Source organism: Haliaeetus albicilla, chromosome 14, assembly GCF_947461875.1.
Source record: "Haliaeetus albicilla chromosome 14, bHalAlb1.1, whole genome shotgun sequence".
NCBI classification, from domain to species: domain Eukaryota; kingdom Metazoa; phylum Chordata; class Aves; order Accipitriformes; family Accipitridae; genus Haliaeetus; species Haliaeetus albicilla.
The window spans coordinates 15,888,745-15,908,785 of NC_091496.1; the positions used below are offsets into that span (position 1 = coordinate 15,888,745).

At 38.6% G+C, this 20,041-nt stretch overlaps 1 protein-coding gene across 1 annotated transcript in view; it reads right to left on the reverse strand.

Annotated features, from left to right (window-relative positions):
• The window catches only part of COG5 (component of oligomeric golgi complex 5), a 194,595-nt gene that overhangs the window by 100,587 nt on the left and 73,967 nt on the right, over positions 1-20,041 (reverse strand). The window contains exon 7 of the mRNA XM_069801840.1: positions 8,630-8,760. Within this exon, the coding sequence (XP_069657941.1) occupies positions 8,630-8,760 (131 nt within the window). The remainder of the gene's footprint in view (positions 1-8,629; positions 8,761-20,041) is intronic.

The window sequence follows — 20,041 nt, forward strand, 5'->3', positions numbered from 1 at the left end:
TCTTCAAGAAAAAAAAATGTTATTTGGGGGAGGGGAAGCATTTTCATGAAACAAGGCCTGTTAAAAGGGGCCAGTGCTGCCTAATTGTTAAAGCATAGAAACTTGCAAACCCAAATACTTTGTTAGGAACCTTCCTGCTTACTTCTTGTCATTTAGAACTTCTCTATATTTGCTCACCTGTGGAAAGAGGTTTACTAATACCTGCCTAAACCACCTACTACACCAGTTTGTGAGGAATTTTCTAAAAGATGCTGCAAAAGTGCAAACCAGAACCATTCATAAAAGAGGATCAATATTCAGAAAGTAACATGTGACACGGGGTCCTCTGCACATTTACAACAGTAAATTATATTCTAATACTGAGCAGGAAAGCCCTAGATATTACTTTTACTTGAAAATCCTTCCATTTTCAAAATGTTGCTATTAAACTTGCCCGTATGTTCCAATTACTACAGCTCTCCTGAGCCTTCTATATTAATGGCAGCTGAAAATAATCTTGGAATACGGATATTCAAAAAAGTTGCTATTTGAACTATATTAGCACAGTGTAGATCCATTCACAGACCAAAAACCTGTTGCACTGAAAAGAGAAACTATCACAAGTTAACTTACTATTTCTTCCTCATTTTGCCTCTTTTTGCTTTTTTTCTTTTTTTGCTTTCAGTACCATCCTAATTTCCACATACAAAATGTTTTAAAGATCAAGTATCTTAAGTGCTGGAGTTATAACAAATGAAAAGAGCCCGAGTACTGAACAGTCAGTCACACACTATCATTTCTACCTGCATTCACAATGCCTCAGGTTACAGCCACTTAGATTCCTAATGGTTTGTTAACAAGGCCTCCATATTTTCCCTCTACATCAATATTGGAGTAATATAGCCATTCATCTCAAATAAAGAGGTACCTTTTAAAACTTGTTAAAGTTTTTACACTCAAAGCATATCTCCTCTGATTTCGCAGCATGACCTCTTAAGAAAGAGATGTCAAACATCTAATAAAACAAGTACCACTACAGCTAGTATGCTTCCTTGCCTGTTCTTGGATTATCACCTTTTGCCATAGTCACCTATATAACACGCTATATATTCCATTAGTTTTGGTGATCTTTTCTTTCTGGCTACATGTTTTCTTGTGTTGTACGAATGGTTCCAATGAGAAAGTATACCTATTCAGTGTAACACAGTGAGATGAAACAACGGCTGAAGATGAAATTTAGAGATGACCAATGAAACAGATTTTTTTGTTGTTGTAAAACATCTAAAGAAGCATTAACACACAGGAATAATTAATGGTTTCTCTTTTCCTATGGATTTTGAAATACTTTTTGCACCTGTATAATAAAACACAGAGCTAACACCTGAAGAATTATGCACAGAAACATCTTAAAGTATTCGTATTTTTATTATTAGTTGTTGTTGCTGCTGCTGCTGCTACTAAAAATGTTTTAACATGTTTTATGCCAATATTCCACCTTTCTTTTTTTAATGCACATTTTTAGCGCTCTACATGCAGAGGTTGCAAGCTACAAAATAAAAGTGAACTATACTGAAGCCAGACATTCATTTTAGCTGTTCCAAGATTCAAAACATTCTATCATCTGTTCCTATGGAAACTGAAAGGATATTCTAGGTTATATCAGTATCAGCCGATTATGTTGCAGAGAAATCTGTGGTTTATTTTAATCCATAGTTCAGAGGTATAAATTCATGCTTAGTGTTTAGCTTGGTGGTTTTGAATTACTGAAGCATGGTTAACACTTCAGTTCCATTAGATCATACTTTAAGATAAAATGAACTCTTTTTAGACCACAATAGTAAAGGGAAAATAATATAGGGTTTGGTTAATCCCCGTGAAGTTTACCATTCAGATGTAGGATATAACTAACACATATCTGGAAGATATTTTTTGGTTGTTAGATGAGCCGTACATTGCTATATCACATCTTAGCAGAATAGTTCAAGGAAGAAATAATTTAGATTTATCAAAAACTCCTTCAGCAGTGCCATGCACCAGATGGCCAGATGAAGGAATCTGATTTAGTCAGTTAACAAGATCACGAAAACCATAACCATAATATTGAAGATGAAAAATAAAATTGAATAATGCAACATGAGTATGTTTCTGTGACAAAGAAACTTAAAGGTTAGGATAGAGTAAAACTTGTAAAGATAGATAAACACATAAAGCTAAAAGTTCTCTATATGCATACAGAACCATTGTAAAAGAAAAAACAGAAACAGTATAAGCTAGTAGGATTTTAATTAGACTCAAATGCCATTGTGATCTTTTACAACGAAAGCCAATATGACAGCTATAACATGTTGAAATAAGTCTTCTCTGTCTACATTAGATTTACAAAAAGCAGTGAAATGGGTGGCTAACATGAATTTAGATAAAAAGCTTTGGATCTCATCCTCTGTCATCACTAAGCAAAACTAGATGATTTAAAGTTAACTATAGCTACCACCCTCACCCTATGCCGAAAGTAGCAAGCAGGTTCAAATTTTCCTTTTTACTTCAGTCTTCTTACTCTTGATTGAAGTAATTGACTTCAGACTGAATAATCAAAAATGCCTTCCATTTCTATACCATATTGTAGTCAATCACTTTATTATGAAATAGCTGTCTCAGTCTAGTTTCCATCAGGATCTCCTCCAGGGAATCAAGATTGTGGAATAATAAGGAAATGTAACATCTACTGCTTAAAGTCTACTATACTGGTTAAATTTTTGACAGTGATGAGGTAAAATTCCAACTTCTAGTAGAAATAAATGTCAGAATAAAAAAAAAAAAAAAAAGAAAAAAGCGATTACTACTCTTTGACTTAAAAAAAAAAACATACTCTGGGTAGCATTTCAACTCTACTTTTTCCAGCCTTTTTATGAGGGTAACCAGCAGTATATGGATAAAAAGGTGACGGGTTCTATGCCAAATTGGAGGGGTTCTTTTCTCATATTTTTCTACTTTATTTGCTATTATAATGATAATTTTGTAATTATGCATACATATGCAGTAAAATGTCAGAAAATGTAAAAGCAGCAAAGGGCAGGCAAAAACATCTGGAAATTAATTTTTTTCTTTTGACTAGTGCAATGCAGGAGTGTAGGCTACGTAACACACCCTAAGCTAAATGAACTAAAGATAAACATTAAGAGGCCCACTCTACCAACTATGGAGTTGGAATACTCGAAGTGACATTCTCCTATGACATTAGACTTTGTTCTACAGCCAAACACTTCTCCACAGAGCCCACAACTTCAGACAGCACATTCATACACTTGCACAGCCCATTTCACTATAAAGCATTCAAATCTGAAGATGACACTAAACTAGCAAAAACTAGTGAGCATACTTTGATTTAAATCAAAGTGTTAACATATCATAAAGTAATCTAGCAAAAAGGATGTTTCAGTGAAACATATACTCTTGCTAAAGTACAAAAGATTGAAAATGAGAAACTCAAGATCACAGGATCTTGCCCAGACAGTAGTGCTGCAAGGGCCATCCATGCCTTTGGCAGCAATAATTAGAACTCAAGAATGCAACATTATCATATTTTTGCAAGTGTCACCAAAAAATGTAAAAAACAGGACCCAACGCCAGCCGTTCTTTGTATCTGAGTATCTCAAACACCTCCAAGTGTATTTGCACAACTGGAAAATCCTGCCACAGATTAATAAAGAGCATGTATTGTTTAAGATCCTTGACATTGGATTAAATGCTGCCCTATGAAGGATTTAAAATTAATTTCACCAATCTTGCCATAACAGTGCAAGTTGTACTACATAAGCATTGAGGTCAGAGGACCCTGAAATGAAATAAATTATGCAACGTCTTGATGATCATGTCTGGAAAAATGGTCAATTATGTGCATACTTTCCCCTCCAATCACTTGGGGATAACAAAGAAGACCTATTGTTAGAGATCCTTGACAGGAGATTAAATGCTGGTCTATGAAAGATTTCAGATTAATTTCACCAATTTTGCCATAACACTGCAAGATGTACTACATAACCACCTATCTTAGGGAACCCTGAACTGAGATAAATTGAGCAACTTCTGGATAATCACCTCCAGACAACTGGTTAATTACGCAGATACTTCATCCTTCCATCACTTTTCTCAGGCGCTAAATAGCGTTAGTCAAGAACAATTATGCATACACATCTAGTTAGTAATTTTTTAATGTGAAAAAAAATGCTATACTTGTTGCAGAGACAACTTAGAAGAAAGGTTCAGTATGAAAAAGAATGCAAAACAGAACAATTTGCAAAATTCTACTCAGTGAGTTACAAAATGAAAATTCAAAATGCCCCCAAATATGCTAAAAGTGACAACAGCATAAAGATGTTACACTGAAATTAATTGAGACATTTTTGTTCAGATTGTATTTTTTACATACTTATCCTGTGTTTACAAATCCAGCATTTGAACATTTTGCACAAGTAGAGTTTAGGATTTATTTCGGGGGGGGTGGGGTGTCCCCTCTTTTTTATTCTGTGAGGTTATAATTAGTAAGGCTTTTCATTTTGGAAAAAAAATAAATATGTATTAAAAAAAACTACAGACACAATTTAATATTCATTTGGACAAAGGGGTATTAAGCTTACACTTACTTTTCGCTTTCTCTAACACTACCAGGAAACTTCACTACATGACCACCAGGACAATTTTAGTGAATTATCAGTGAATTTAACACTCTCCAGATCCATGCTATGCAGGAAAATAAATTTGCCAGCACCTTAAATAAGGGAATCTGGGCAACAAACATGACATAATTTATCCAAAACCTTCCTTAAAAAAAAAAAAATAGTCAGACACCTATAGATCACTCCAGGAGACCAAGAAGTAAAATTTTTACGATCTGTGGTCAAAGATACAAAATGTTTCTGTAACACACAGAAGGACAAACTGTGTTTAAGGTACAAACCCAAGGAAATCTGAGTTCTACTCTCATCTTCACACCATGTCTTGTTTGACATAAATGGATATTTTATATTTTAATCAATGTTTAATGATACCATAGTCCTTACCAACTATATCCTAATTACTAAAGTTTGTATCAGTAAAGTCAAAAGCAAGAGCATCAGTTCCTAACTCATTTCACAGATACGAGGACATACATGCAAAAATCCATCCTTCTTACGCAGAGGAGACCCATAACTATAACCCTAATGCTACCAACCTTATCATTACCCGATGGAACTAAGTTTGGGCATCCCTGGCTGTAAGAAGAAAGTCCCACACTAAGCATGACAATATATAGCAGAAAGGGTTTGAAGTGTGAGCTAAGTTGCAGAGAAAGTTTTCTTCAAGTATGGCAACCTCAACACTGTGTCTGGCAAAACTGTTCTACCTGGAATTGAGCTATGATAATCTTAACAAATTTCTCTTGTTCCAAATAATTTCTTAATATTCAGATCCGCTTTACAAAATATACCACTGTTGAATATAGAGGTGAAGTGGTGTCAAGAGCAAATCTAGATTCCTCTGCCCAGGGTTCATCCTGTGAGCAAAAGAAATGCTGGGGATGCTTCAGGTGGTTGCAAGATGGATAGATACCTTTTTTTTTTTTTTTAAGCAGAAAACATTTCTGTCTCCTCTTAGAATGGTGACTTTAATAAAGTTCTTGATGTATCTGTGAAAGCAGCCTCTCCTGCTTTTCTATACTATCTGCCACTAACCTGCTTACAGCATGAAGCAAAGTTAGCAAGGAGTTTAGGACTAAACAGTAATAACGGGTTTTGAATCCATTTTCTTGATACTGTTCTGTGGGTCACGATAGAGCATCAATCTGTGCTATGTACACTAAGAGTGAGTAACAAAGCATACCCAACAATAAAAAAACTTGCTCGAGCCACTGGTATCCCTGCTTGATAAGGTTTGGTATTATTTGTATTACTTTTGTCAACAAGAGCAAAGAGGGCTTACTCTTTCTAAAAGGATTAGGAAGACAAGCGTGGTTGGCAGCTCTGTGAAAGCCTGTTAAGTGTAGACATGCTGACAGACACTTCTAGTTTATACCCAGATGGCAGCTTTAAAGATACCACCATGAATATGAGTGGAAGCCTTCACTTCTGAAGCAGTCAATGGCTAATGCCACACTTCTAAAGGAAGAGGGAAAGAGAGATTTCATTTCTTCTGAGAAATACACAAATGCTAGTGATAGACATGCAATAAAAACATGAATTACACTGTACAGAAAAAGACAATGTATCACTTAGTGGTAAGTATCTGCTTTCATGTCCTACTGCTGGCAGTTATTTGGGGGAATCTGGGCACAGCTCATTAGCATGTGATTTATACATCATTAAATAAATAATCAAAGTAACAAAAATAGTTTCTTACCTAAACAAAGGATATATATCAAAATGTTGAAAGGGGCACTTTAAACTTTTTAGCTCTGTTCTTTTTGTCAGAGTAACTTATAGCAGCATCTCTGAAAAAAAAGCTAAATTCTAGAGAAGACATTCACCAAATTCTAATGACTTCTGCTTAAAAGGAGATACTTATAGTTTTACTTTTTTTTATGTATTGCCACTTAATGCTCCTCTTCTGAAATACTGCAAAATGGAGAAGACTAACTTTCTTCTTAAGGAATTGCTGAAAAGTGCTAGATGAAATACAGAAATATAGCTTGCTGTTACGTATGCAACTGATCTCACGTATTATTTACAGAGCAGATCAAAACAAAGGTGAAAACTAAAACTGCAATTGCAAATATGAATATCAAATACCTGAAGAACTACCTGGACAAATACAGATACAGATATACTATTCTCAGAGGTACAGACTTAGCTACCAGAATAGATACTAGCAGGAAGACAGCCCATCTGAGGAATTCTGTGGTACAAAATGCTGAAGAAAAGATGAAGATCCCATGTTCTCTTATGGGAAATCTCAGGGCTTGGAAGCTATAAATATAAATCAGCTTGTCAATAAAACACACTGCTACAATAATAAGAATCAAAGACATACTATCTTCTAGTCATATTACAAATTCTAGATTTCTTGGGCAATGCCTGCATGCGTATTTTCTAAAGCACACCATTTTTCCAACATTAAATCCACGAATCATACACAACAACAAACCCGTGAAGCATACCCCAACACCTCTTCTGGAAAACATCCCCACTTCTGAAATGACTAAGCACTCATAATGTTCTTCTAAACAATCTTCCATTTGCTGGAAACAGGCCCCTGGCTAAAGCACAACAGGCATACACTTTAATAATCTCTTGATTACCTGGATACAGCCTGGAACACCAAATAAATCTGTCTATTTTTCAAGTGGAGTGGGATTGATTTCCCCAGGGTTTCTTTGTCAGTTCCGTTTTAGTACTTAATATGAAGAGAAAATTATCAGAGAAGGTCAAATCTGACATGAAAAACTAGAAGGAGTACACACTGATAAAGACTTTTGCTACGTTTAAAATAAACGTCCACTTGGTTTTTCTTAGGCCCTATCTTTGTTCAGTCTTAATTTAACATCACATATGCTTCATAGCTTGTAACAAGCCCAATAACAGCTTGGCAACATGCTCAAATAGCCAGGAGTTTCAACATTTGACTAGTAATCAAGTAAAAAATGGGCTATTTTTCCCTACCATTTTGCTATCAGTAAACAGCCAAAGGTATTTACCACAATCATGACTTCCTACTGCAGAAAATTACTTGAAATGAGAGGTCTAAGTAAAAAGTTTATCTTCAATTTTAATCCTCAAATATCTAACCAAGGCAATTTAATAAAGAGATTTTCCACTCTGTATATGTTCTATTTTCATGTCAACCTTCAATAGTATAAACAAATGCTATATTGACTTACAGGTAAGATTAACTGTTGGCAACAAACAGCATAAAAATGTCTTGTTCTAATCCTTTTTGTTCTCTAATTTAAAACCCAAATTTGATAGAAACTTGTACTAGTTTTTTCCTCTTACTGTAGTAACAGGGATTTAAAATAATTTTTTTTTAAAAGAATACTAAAATATATAGACAAAAGAACATGTATTTTTAAAAAGGCAAGAAGACAGCACTAATGATATAACAAATAGTTAAATAATAAATATAGCCAGGTTATTAAAAATGTAGATAATTACATTTAGTATGGATGAATGTAATTATGCATATTCATTTTTATATTCCCTACAGTGAATATTTACCTCAAAGTTTAAAGTGCCCTTTAAAGTTTTAACGGGAAATCTTTCAAATTGTTTCAATATATTACTGCACAGCTAAAATGCAGAAATCTTCTTACAGTTTTAAGAAACTGCATTTTTCAGATTTATCTATAAAGCTTGGCAATATTGGAAATGTACTACATGGTGCTTAATGCAAAGTCCTATCAATCATCAAGCTTTTATCACAGTATTTAGAGTTAAATTATTCATATCAGCACTTACTTTCTCCCAAATTTCAGGGTCAGATCCTGCAAAATTTTATTCTTGCAAATACTGTACAAAGCCAGTTTTATCAATTTCTTTGGCTATTGTCATGTGTGAGAATTTCACACGTAAGACTTCTTTCATGTTTAATCTCCATTAGACAATGCTACACAAAACAAAGGAAATCAGAGTACTTTTATTCTTCACTTTTGAAAGGAACTAAAGAAGAAAGTGTATTTTACCTGAGTCTCCACACCTTGCTCAAGCAGCCTTTTAGCCTGATTTTCCACCTCAAGCCGAGCTCTTGCAATAAAAAGCAGCTCATTTTCAATTACTTCTATTCCAGAGAGATCTATCCCTTGAGAAAGGTAATCTATAAAAGCAACAAAACACTGATAAGCATGACATAGGATAATGGAACATTTTAAACATGCTAAAACATTTAGAAGTTATAGTAGTTCCAAGGGACATTTCTGCATACAACACTTGACAATAGGGTACATCAAAGTAATGTATTATACCAGAAAAACTGAAAATTGGAAGATTATTACTCAAATTTATTTCACCGGACTTCTCTAGACCCAGACACTGTGGAAGAGGCGCACAGTATGAGTTCTAGGAACTCCAGAATCTCAGTCACAGGGCAGGAAGGGGCAAGAACTCATCTCCTTGTCCCAAAGGATTAACCAGATAATTAAACTTCTCTAACCAGATGTCTGAATAAGCATAATTTGCTCTAAGATCTGAAATTCCAGATGTATTATACATTAAGAGATTTAAACTATACTTCATATATTTAAATTGCACTTCTAAATATTTGGGATCAAACACAGAATAATGGCCAGAAAAGAAAACAGGGGGGTTTGGGTTTTGGGTTTTTTTTCATTTTTAATCACAGAAACATCACAAGATTTATTATCATTGTGGAAACCACCATCAGTAGGGCATCTACAGATTACTGGGCTGGACTGGCAACTGCAGCAAGAAAATCTATTCAAACTCAACTTTTGTCACTGCCTATGTAGATTTGGCCAAATCACTTCATCTTTCACCAATAGGCACATAGTAATGAGAGCACTCCAGCAAGTAGAAAACCCCACACATCATCTCCCTTTATCAAAGTAGGTTTGAATCTGTGACATCCTTTCTCCCAGTGTGCTGGTTTGGCTGGGATGGAGTTAATTTTCTTCACAGTAGCTAGCATGGGGCTATGTTTTGGATTTGTGCTGGGAACAGTGTTGATAACACAGGGATGTTTTGGTTACCGCTGAGCCCTGCTTACCCAGAGCCAAGGGCTTTTCTGCTCCTCAACCCACCAGCGAGGAGGCTGGGGCGGCACAAGGAGTTGGGAGGGGACACAGCCGGGACAGCTGACCCCGACTGACCAGAGGGGTATCCCAGACCATAGGACATCGTGCTCAGCATATAAAGTGGGGAAAGAAGAAGGAAGGGGGGGATGTTCGGAGTGATGGCATTTGTCTTCCCAAGTGTCATGGTTTCAGCCCAGCTAGTAACAAAGCACCATAATAAAAAGGCAGGCTTGTGGGTCGAGATAAGGACAGGGAGGGATCACTCCCCGGTTACGGTCACAGGCAAAAGACAGGCTCAACTTGGGGAGGAAACAAAATCAAAACAAAACAAGGATATTAGGAAGTAAAACCAAACCTTAAAACACCTTCCCCCACCCCTCCCTTTTTCCCAGGCACAGCTCCACTCCCGGTTTTCTCTCCCTTCTCGCCCTCAGCGGCGCAGGGGAACAGGGAATGTGGGTTGGGGTCGGTTCCTCACACCTTGTCTCTGCCGCTCCTTCCTCCTCAGGGGGAGGACTCCTCACTCCTCCCCTGCTCCACCGTGGGGTCCCTGCCACGGGACACAGTCCTCCATTAACTTCTCCAACATGGGTCCTTCGCACGGGCTGCAGTTCCTCACAAACTTCCCTGGCGTGGGTCCTTCCCGCGGGCCGACCTTCAGTCACAGCCTGCGCCAGCGCGGGCTTCCCCAGGGAGCGGCGGCCATCTTGGGGGGCATCCACCCCCCTGCTGCGGCGTGGGCTCCTCTCTCCCCGGGCTGCAGGTGGGCATCTGCTCCCCCGCTGCCCTCCGTGGGCTGGGGGGACACAGCCTGCCGCCTGGTCTCCCCACGGGCTGCGGGGGCAGCCCCTCCTGCCCTCCTTCCTCCCTGCCCTCGGTATCCGCAGAGGGGTTCCTCTCCCATCCCAATCCCCTCCTGGCTGCAGGTTCCCCCTCTGAAATCCGCTCTCCCAGAGGTGCTACCACTGTCACCGACGGGCTCAGCCTTGGCCAGCAGCTGGTCCATCTTGGAGCCGGCTGGCATTGGCTGTGTCAGACACTGGGGAAGCTTCCAGCAGCTTCTCACAGGAGCCACGCCTGCAGCCCCCTCCCCCACTACCAAAAAACCACACTACACAAACCCATAACACCAAGTCACCATTAGGCGTGATGGAGCCCCGCTTTCCTGGAGATGGCTGAACACCTGCCTGCCCATGGGAAGTGGGGAATGAATTCCTTGTTTTGCTTTGCTTGTGGCTTTTGCTTTACTTATGCAGCCTCCAAGGAGGCCCTCAAAAATTGTCAATGCAGTTGCCAACCTATTAAACTGTCTTTATCTCAACCCTCAAGTTTTCTCACTTTTACCCTTCTGATGCTCTCCCCCATCCCACTGTGAGGGAGGTGAGCGAGCAGCTGCATGGTGCTTAGTTGCCAGCTGGGGTTAAACCATGACACCCAGGCACATTCACTTTCTTTTAAAGGGAGCGACATTGTAATGCGTGCTCTTTGGACTATTTAGGCTTTTCACATGGGACAATTTTAGATATAAAACATAACCTAGGGTGTAAAAACAAGATTTTCACACTCACTGAGGTCCCTGACCTCTGCGTTCCCTCCTGTTGACTCTTTGCCTGATCTTGCACTCCTGACCTAACTAGTGACCCGTCTTTGAAAGAAGGGCTGGAGGATGCCTCTTCCCAGATGTCTTTGATTTCTTAGTGACACTCACGTGGGATGCAGAAACTGTGTATTCAACTTCCTTCAGGCTAATGAAGACCTACAGTTTAGACTGGGCTAGAACTCAAATCATTCAAATACTACACAATTACACCCATAACTATTGCACATTTTTGCAAATCAAACTGACTATGGCCACTGCTCTGAAATCCATGTTCCTGGAATATGCACGACCTGAGAACACCCACTGCTTTAGGCTCCTCCAAAAACAGACACACCTCTCCACTTAAAACTCTGAATTACAACATAAATTAGGTGGGAACTAGATGATCAAATTTATACAACGAACACTTCTGAACATGTCTGGGTGCCTTAGATTGGATCCACAGAGAAATGTAAAAGCAGCCTAGGAAGGTACCCAGTGAATCTGAGGAACCTTCAAAGTTAAACAACGCTTCCCCCCCCCCCATCCTTTTTTATCTTTCTAGATTGAAATCATCCCAATTTTCCATGTCAGGGTAGCCTAGACCTTTACACTACTGCTTATCTCCAGCATAATGCAGGACTACTCTCATTTACACATTTTTCAGCATTTTGCTCTATCAAGCAGGTTGTCCACTGCTTCTTTTGAAAGAACCAATAAAACTAACAAAATGATGGCCAAGGCATTTCACCCAGTGTCAGATACTTGCTTCATAAGACAATGTTCCACTACTCCATTTATAACCAGCCCACTATGACTTCCTAATAAAAGTTATCTTCATTTTATGTCCTCCCAGTAAGTTTATTAAGGCGCAGACTTAAATTCCAACTAAGCCAACTAAACTTTTAAATCTTTGGTAAATAACCTTTCACTTTAGTAGCCAATTATTTTTGTTTATTCACAATAAACTAATCTAAGCCTCAGATTAATTTTAGCAACCACATGTTCACAACTGAACACAAAAATTCCAAGTGATTCACTTCACAGCTATGCAGAGAAGAACATCCCTGTACCTGCATATGAAAAACACTGCATAAGAAACCAAAACAAAAAAGTTTAGAGAAATACTGCATAAAGCTTAGTAAGACATAAAAGAAAACAACTCTCTTAACAGTACAGTATGTCAAATAGGTTTTAGTCTCCTTTAGTCTACTACTATTTCAGTCTACTAGTCTGCAAATGCTTTTTTCCATATGCATTTGTTTAAAAATGATCAGAAAAGTCAAAGCCGAGCAGCAGGACAGCACACCTCATGCTGCACAGGCTATTAATGAAGCCTTATATGCAGGCATGCTTACAAAGCTGCTTTTGCTAGGGACTACAGCAGCCACACTTACCCATTACTTCCCCTGCAACTTTTTGCTGTGACTAAGCTGCATATATACATGTGGCCTTGCATATGAACCTATTAAAATGAATATTAAACTCCCACTAACTTTAATTACTAACTTCAATGAGCAAGTGTCTTGAATGTGAAGTCTACTTTTCTGGCCCCTTCCTCTCAGCTGCACAGAAGAAAAAAAGTGCAAAGAACTACCCACAGATTAAGTCTACTGCTATAGTAAAGTCTGAATTAGTTTCATGACAACATGAGATTTAAAAAGGTGCAAGTATCACCAAAGACTTGCATAGCCCACAAATACAAGATCTGCTGTAGAGTACACTTATGTCATAAAATCATATTCTGCAACCCCAGGCTGTTTAAACAAAATAAAATTAAAATATGGTTCTGACCTCCTAAATCCATAGAAAAATCTGGAAGAGAACTAAAAAAGAGACTGTTTCTCCTTACTGTATTTTATCTCAAAATCTAAATTAAGCCATTTCAAGTGCTAAAAATCTAATCCTTCTGATGGTTTTAAGAAAGGAACAGAAAGACCATGCTGCTTTGGCTTCTCCAAATACCTCCATCTGTGCCTCAGACTGGCAGCCACCTCCTGCTAAACTGCCAAAATCTGCAGCTTTGTTCCAAATTTCCTGCAATCCTAAAAAAAATGCTTTCAGACAATGCATTTCAGCAGGACTTCAAAACAGAGGGCCTTTCTGTGGGTTCAGTGGCTAGACATCCTGCTAGGGATGCTCTTAGTTGCTATTCTAACCAGTAGGGAAGCCCTAGCAATCATTATACCATTTTCAAAAGAAAAACAGTTTTCATAAGGACAGCAGGTCTACGGCAGAAACACCTGCAAGTGCTTTCCTACCATCCCTATGTGAGAGCAGAAGCTGTAACGCAGGCAGGATATGCACCTTTTGATAGTTTTTATCATCTAAGCAGACAACATATTAGAAATCTCTACACTTGTGTATTCTCAAGAGTGATGCTGCCATCGCAGACAGGAAGATGAAACTGAGCAGAAGGGCAGTTGACACAAGGGTGGCCAGATCATCGCCAGAACCACAGTGCATTTAAGATCCAGTTTATTTAAAATATTGCAAAGGAACTTGCACATTCCAATCGGGCAATTTTAGTTAGTGAAGAAACTATGTCACATGAAATACAACAAAGATACTACCAGCTATTAACCCAGGGACCAGCGCAAATGTAGCATTTTGCTTCAGGCACTTGTGCAATCATTATTCTGTTTCTTGCCGTGCACAGTCAGTCAATAATACTATGGTTATGATCAGAGGTGAGGGTGACATGGGCTGTAAGGTACTTGTGTTGTCTTGTCTTCTCAGTAATTAAGCAGAACAACGGTTCATCTCCCAGTTAGCACAGACTCTGGGGATGGGGCCCAGTTTAAAACTTGTCAGCTTTCCTTCTGCTTTAACCTTAAAGCACTAGGGTAAAACTAATACTATATTAACCATAACAAACTCAGTGAGTATAGTATTTATAACTCACATCTCTGCCTTAACAGATTTTAAAAGTACATATATAACATTGTTAATTTTGAGAAGACTTGTGCTTTAAATGAATTAGGACCTAAATATCTTGTAACACCACATGCCAGGGCTGGATGCAGCCACGACAGGCATTGCCCTCACACCAACCAGCATGGCACGCAGCCCGCTGCTCCAGTTACTTCTGCTCAGTGCAACCAGGGAGGAAATTAGAGGAGGGAGCTATATTCCTATCGCCATTCCGCTACCTCTCATCCCTCTGATAATTCTACCTCTTTATATAGGTTCATAAAAATAAAGGCAAATCCTTAACTCTCCCATAGGGTGTTGGTATTGCTTCCCTTCTAACTATCACACCTTATTAAGCTTGGAAAGCACAGCTGGAAATTACTTTTTCAGGACTTAAAATACAGACTGCCTGCTGAATCCTCTTCTTGAACAAGAATATTATATGGCAAGGCAGAATACACTGAGCCCCAGGAATCAGTGACATTTATAATCTACCTCAGTCTAACAAAGGGTTAGAACTTTGTCTTTCTTGAAGAAAGAATAATTTTGTTATTACAATTCCAAATTTTCTTGATTTACTAAATCTGAACAGCTTTTCTAATCTACTGGCTGAGATGCTGCTTAAAAATGCATTTTTTAAACCAACATTTCCCAGATAGTTATGTAAAAGGAGTTTATTAAGACAAGAGATAAATCCAATATGCACATAATACATTAGGTAGAAAAACAATACTTTGAGCAACATAGTTAGCTTTTCTTAATCTAAGTGACCCAACAATGTAGAATCTTTCTATTATGTGATTTCATTTTTTGACCTCAAACATTGCTCTGTAATAATATATAATGAAGACAGGAAAAAATCTGAATTAAAACTTTCTGTAAGTATTAAAATATGTTTTGGAAAAAAGATAACTATGAAGCTAGCATGCCTATGAGCTCCACAAAAACTGTGTTGTGCTCTTTATTTAGACTGAGTTGATTTTGAGCTTTTGCTAGAAACTAGAGAATCAACAGAAGTCTACCAAGGACAATCAGGTGCACTAACAAAGAGGAAACCAGGACAGCCAGTAATAAACCAATGTGATTAGACTGCATCACTCAAGAGGCTACTTGAGCCAAAAGAGAAATCTTTCTGTGCTCTGACAAGTAACCTCAGTGACACTAATAAAGGGGGGGGGGGGAGAAATTAGAAGAGCTAAAGATTCCTTAGGAGCAAACACCTAAGATCAGCACCTCCCTCCTCCCCCTGCAATGCATAAGTGGCAAGAATCCAATGACAAATTAAGAGGTGTTTCACAGGAGATGGGGGTGGGGGGTGGAATTAAAGGAAATTAAGCCATTCCTTAAATTCCAAATAAAGTCATAGAATCATAAAATCATAGATTTTTGTTTACCTGTTTGAGGAAGGTTTGGGGCTTATTTCTTTTGCATGGGTCATTTGTTTTATTTTGCTTCTGCAGTCTTACTTGCAGAAAATGTTGGTGATATCTGTACCCTAAGGCTGCTGTTCTTCCATAATGAAGAAAAATTACAATTTTGGAAGAAATTACTAATTTAAATTCCAAAAAGTCAACAGGTCCAAATGATACCCAAGAGTTCTGCTGGGATTTCAGTATGCAGAAGATGAGAGGCTACCAAAACATTATTTATTAAGAAATACTGTAGAAGACTGCTACAGCACAAACATCACGATGCATACAGCACAACACTCATACTGAAAATTTCTCTAGAGGTAACTTAAGTATCAGAACAAATTGGTTGAAACTGTCCATTAGAAACAGCATATTAAAAATAAAGAATGTCAAGATGGAGTAAAACTGCAATGTTATTACTTTAAGCTGATCTGAGCACAGGCTGCCCTGAACAGAACACTTTCTAATTTCCACCTCTGTGCCCAGAACCTGCTTCCCTGTTCTTTCACTTTAGCCCAGCCTCCAAGTTTTAGCACTCCTGAGAGTTTTTTCCTGTTGAGTCAGTTTTCACCTAAAAGGCATTCTCTCATCTGACTCATGATGCAGACACACAGGAGCACATAGAAGAGGGGAGGAACCCACAGGCAGGATACAACTTCCCCTCTTGGTGGAAGCTCATGTGTGCATTGGTAGAAGATGTTCATAAAACTGAACCTAAACTGTTATTTGCAATATTTATTTCTGTTACACAAAATTAGAAGGGAATGGACAGATATTGTAAAAGCACATAAAATCTTTCCTACAAGGGAAAAGTATTCAGTAATGACAATCAATTTCTGTTTTGAAAGGGGTTATTAAACTTTCAGTCTCTGGTCCTACAGCAGCACCCAGATAAACAGAGTGGACTGATTTGTTAGAACTGCTGAGGACCCATTTGAATTTTTTTCCATCTGCTTCTAAAGTATCTCAAAGTAATTTACTAATTCAAATGAGCCACAAATCTAATCCAGCATGGAAACTTCCATGGTCCTAATGGAAATGTTAGTTACAGCGCTAGCTACTGAAAAGGAAGGATGAGATCCTGTTTGCCTCACTTGTCTCTGAACCAACAACCCACAACGCTGCTGGGCCTGAGTATGTCAGTGTGTTTGTTTTTATCAATGCAGGTAATATAAAACTAAAACCAGTCTTAGAACAGAGCCCGCGATCCCAATAACTTAGCAGAAACCCAATGTTTACCCTTCAGTGAAAGCAACCTAACATTTTATATTACATCTTTATTCTCTAAGTGGAATAGGTGAACACCCTAACTTAAAGAACAATAGTCTGCTTCTTGGAGGCACTTAAATTTTCCATGCAATTGATGCATAGAGCAGGTAGGGAATGGCAAGAGCAGGCACATTTGTAGGTCTTCAAACTGGAAGCTGGTGCCTCCAAAAAGAACCCTTCCTCACATTCTGTTTTAATCAAACTAATTCTCCGCATAGGCTGAAATGATTGCCCCACACTCCACATCAGGCACCAAAATACTTGCTCAAGCAAGGCTTATATTAAGCCATTAAATCAAGTGAAAGGCATTCCACTGCAGTTACTATGAAACAGTATCTTACAGCCACCTTACACAATGTGAGCTCTCCAGAAAAAGACATTTATTCCTATAAAAATGGCATAGATTATGGGGCCTTATAAACTGTTCAAAATAAGAATGTCATTGCTCTATACTATGTGCCATATACAATATGCTGTATATTTTAGATATACTTTACAAAATGATTAATTTTTAATCTTAAATTATTAATTTTTATTTTTTTCTGCAGATATTATGAATTCGTTATTAAAGAGGAAGACAATTCTATTTTACTAAAATGCCAGTTACTTACAAAACTCCTGCTATCTTTCGTTCCTTTTCCTACAGGACAAGATTCCTGCAAATGTTTCCTTTCCTCCGTGAAACAACGGAGAACAAAATCTCCCTCTGCCACTAAAATGCCATTAAGTTTCTATGAAAACTGATCTTCATTTAACCAATTTCTACCATCTTAAAAATTAACTATTCGTATGCATAATACATAAGGTTTCAGGGTTTAGCTGTTTGAGCAGCATTAAGTGAGGCAAAACTGTCCTGCTGGAGCCAGAAACTGAGTGGGGCGTGTGGCACTGTATTTCTGTTTGTTTTCTCAGACAGCATGTTAACACACTCTTGCTGCTTAAGTTCAGAAAAGGAACTAGAATGTATTAGACAACCAGGTATAGTTTCTGACAGATGTCCCTAGCGAAGGGGGACATTAAAAATAAAAACAAAGCAAAACTCTTCTTAGTTTTTCGTATCAATCACATGCCAAGACCAGTTTAGTTTTAGGGAAATGAGATTAACAGTACCAAAACCAAACTGGTGGAAAGCATATGATTCAAAGAAAGCAAAACTTGAACTGCTCATTTAGACATACACAATTATCCTGTATTGTTAAACAGACCTGTCATCTACATTGTATTATCACAGAATCACAGAATGGTTTGGGTTGGAAGGTGTCTTTAAAGATCATCTACTAGTCCAACCCCCCTGCCACGGGCAGGGACACCTTCCATTAGACCAGGTTGCTCAAAGCCCTGTCCAACCTGGCTTTGAACACTTCCAATGATGGGGCATTATCCTACCTGATTAAAGCTTTACTTCAGAAGAAAACTGAGAATTCAACACTCTAAAATAAGAGATCACATAGGTATGAAACAATTGAACTTTTTCTAGCATGTTAAAACAAAGGGAAATTTTTTAGGTGTACAGGCAGGCTGGAATAAGAAGGAATGGGTTGTCATCCCGCACTTGGAATCAGCTTTGTCTCCTCCAAATGATTGTTGCTGATTTTTTTAAAGAACATGGTTTGTGTTAAAATATTTAGTAGTGCTTTAATAATCATCTATGGCCAGTCCTGTCTACAGAGGAAACTTGTTCTTTCTCTCCAGACTGCATGCATAAAACTCAAATAACACATCCAAAGTTGATAACAATAGTGGAGGAGTAGTGAGGAAGGCTGACTAGCTATTTTTAACATTATATTAAAGCTGCATTTAAATTGTCTTGATGGAAGAGTTAATTCCTACTGCTCTCTGGGCTGGAAATCAGATGCCAGGCGGGATCTGGAATTGATGGAAATGAGTTTGACATCTATTTTTATCATCATCGCTGACTTAACAATGAGCACCATATTTTGGAGACATTCCTGTGAAAATGCCATGATTCAGAAAATAGCTTAACACACCAAGACAAACATTACTTAGGTCTAATCACAAGTTATACCACACTACTCCCACATTCACTTAGGCCTAAAGCAAGAGTTGCTGAACTCCTTTAAGGTTCCCCCACCCACACACCATTAGATCTCTCCCGGCCCTCCCCCTCACCCCTGAATACAGATTCACAACCTTACTTAACCACAACCTACTAAACCTGCTACTTTCTATTTTGCCCACTGTCTCCTCAACTGCCTGGATTGCCAAGGTCAAAGGGGAGCGGGCAGCAACTCCACATCCAGCTGGTGCCTGGTCAGCCCCGAGGCTGATACTGTTTAATATCACCGTTAGTAACTTGGGTGATGTGACAAAATTAACCCTCTGTGAGTTTATGGGTGACAGCAGTTTGGGGGAAGTGCTCAGTACCCTGGAGGGCAGGGCTGCTGCTCTGAAGAACCTCAAGAACCCTGAGAAACGGACAGACAGAAACATCATGCAGTTCAACAAAAGCAAATTAAGCCCTGTTCTCCTGGGATGGCATGGCCCTGTGAACCCGAACAGGTCAGGTGCTCACCGACTGGAAAGCAGCTTTGCAGAAAAGGACCCAGTGGACAGTAAGTTGAACATAAACCAGCAGTATGTCCTTGCAGCAGAGGCAGCCCACTGTACTGGGCTGGGTGTAGCAAGGGTGTAGCCAGTAGGTTGAGGGAAGTGATTACTCTTATTATTTGGCACTTGCAAGGTCACTGTACTCTGTGCCTCCCACTACAAGAAAGACATTGACAAACTGGAGTGAGTCCAACAGGGAACCACCAAGACAGGGGACTGAAGCATATGAGTATGAGGAGAGGCTGAGAGAACTGAGTTTGTTAACTTAGAAAAGAGATGATTAAGAACAGATCTAACTGCTGTCTTCTGCTACCTAACAGGTGGTCAGGAGAAGACAGAGCCAGACCTTTCTCAGAGGCGCACACAGATAGGACAAGAGGCGAGAGACACAAGCTACAGCACAGGAAATTCTGATTAGACATCTGGGGAGAAAACCATATTTCTGCTGCTGTACACCTTACCCATGGAGGATATGAACCTGTAGGAATGCATGTATTACATTTTAATATAATTAAAATTGGTAAAGTGTGAAACATTAAGATCTAGAACTCTAAAAATCACCCTAAGCTTCTTAAGCCTTCCCTCAAAACAAGCTGATTTGAG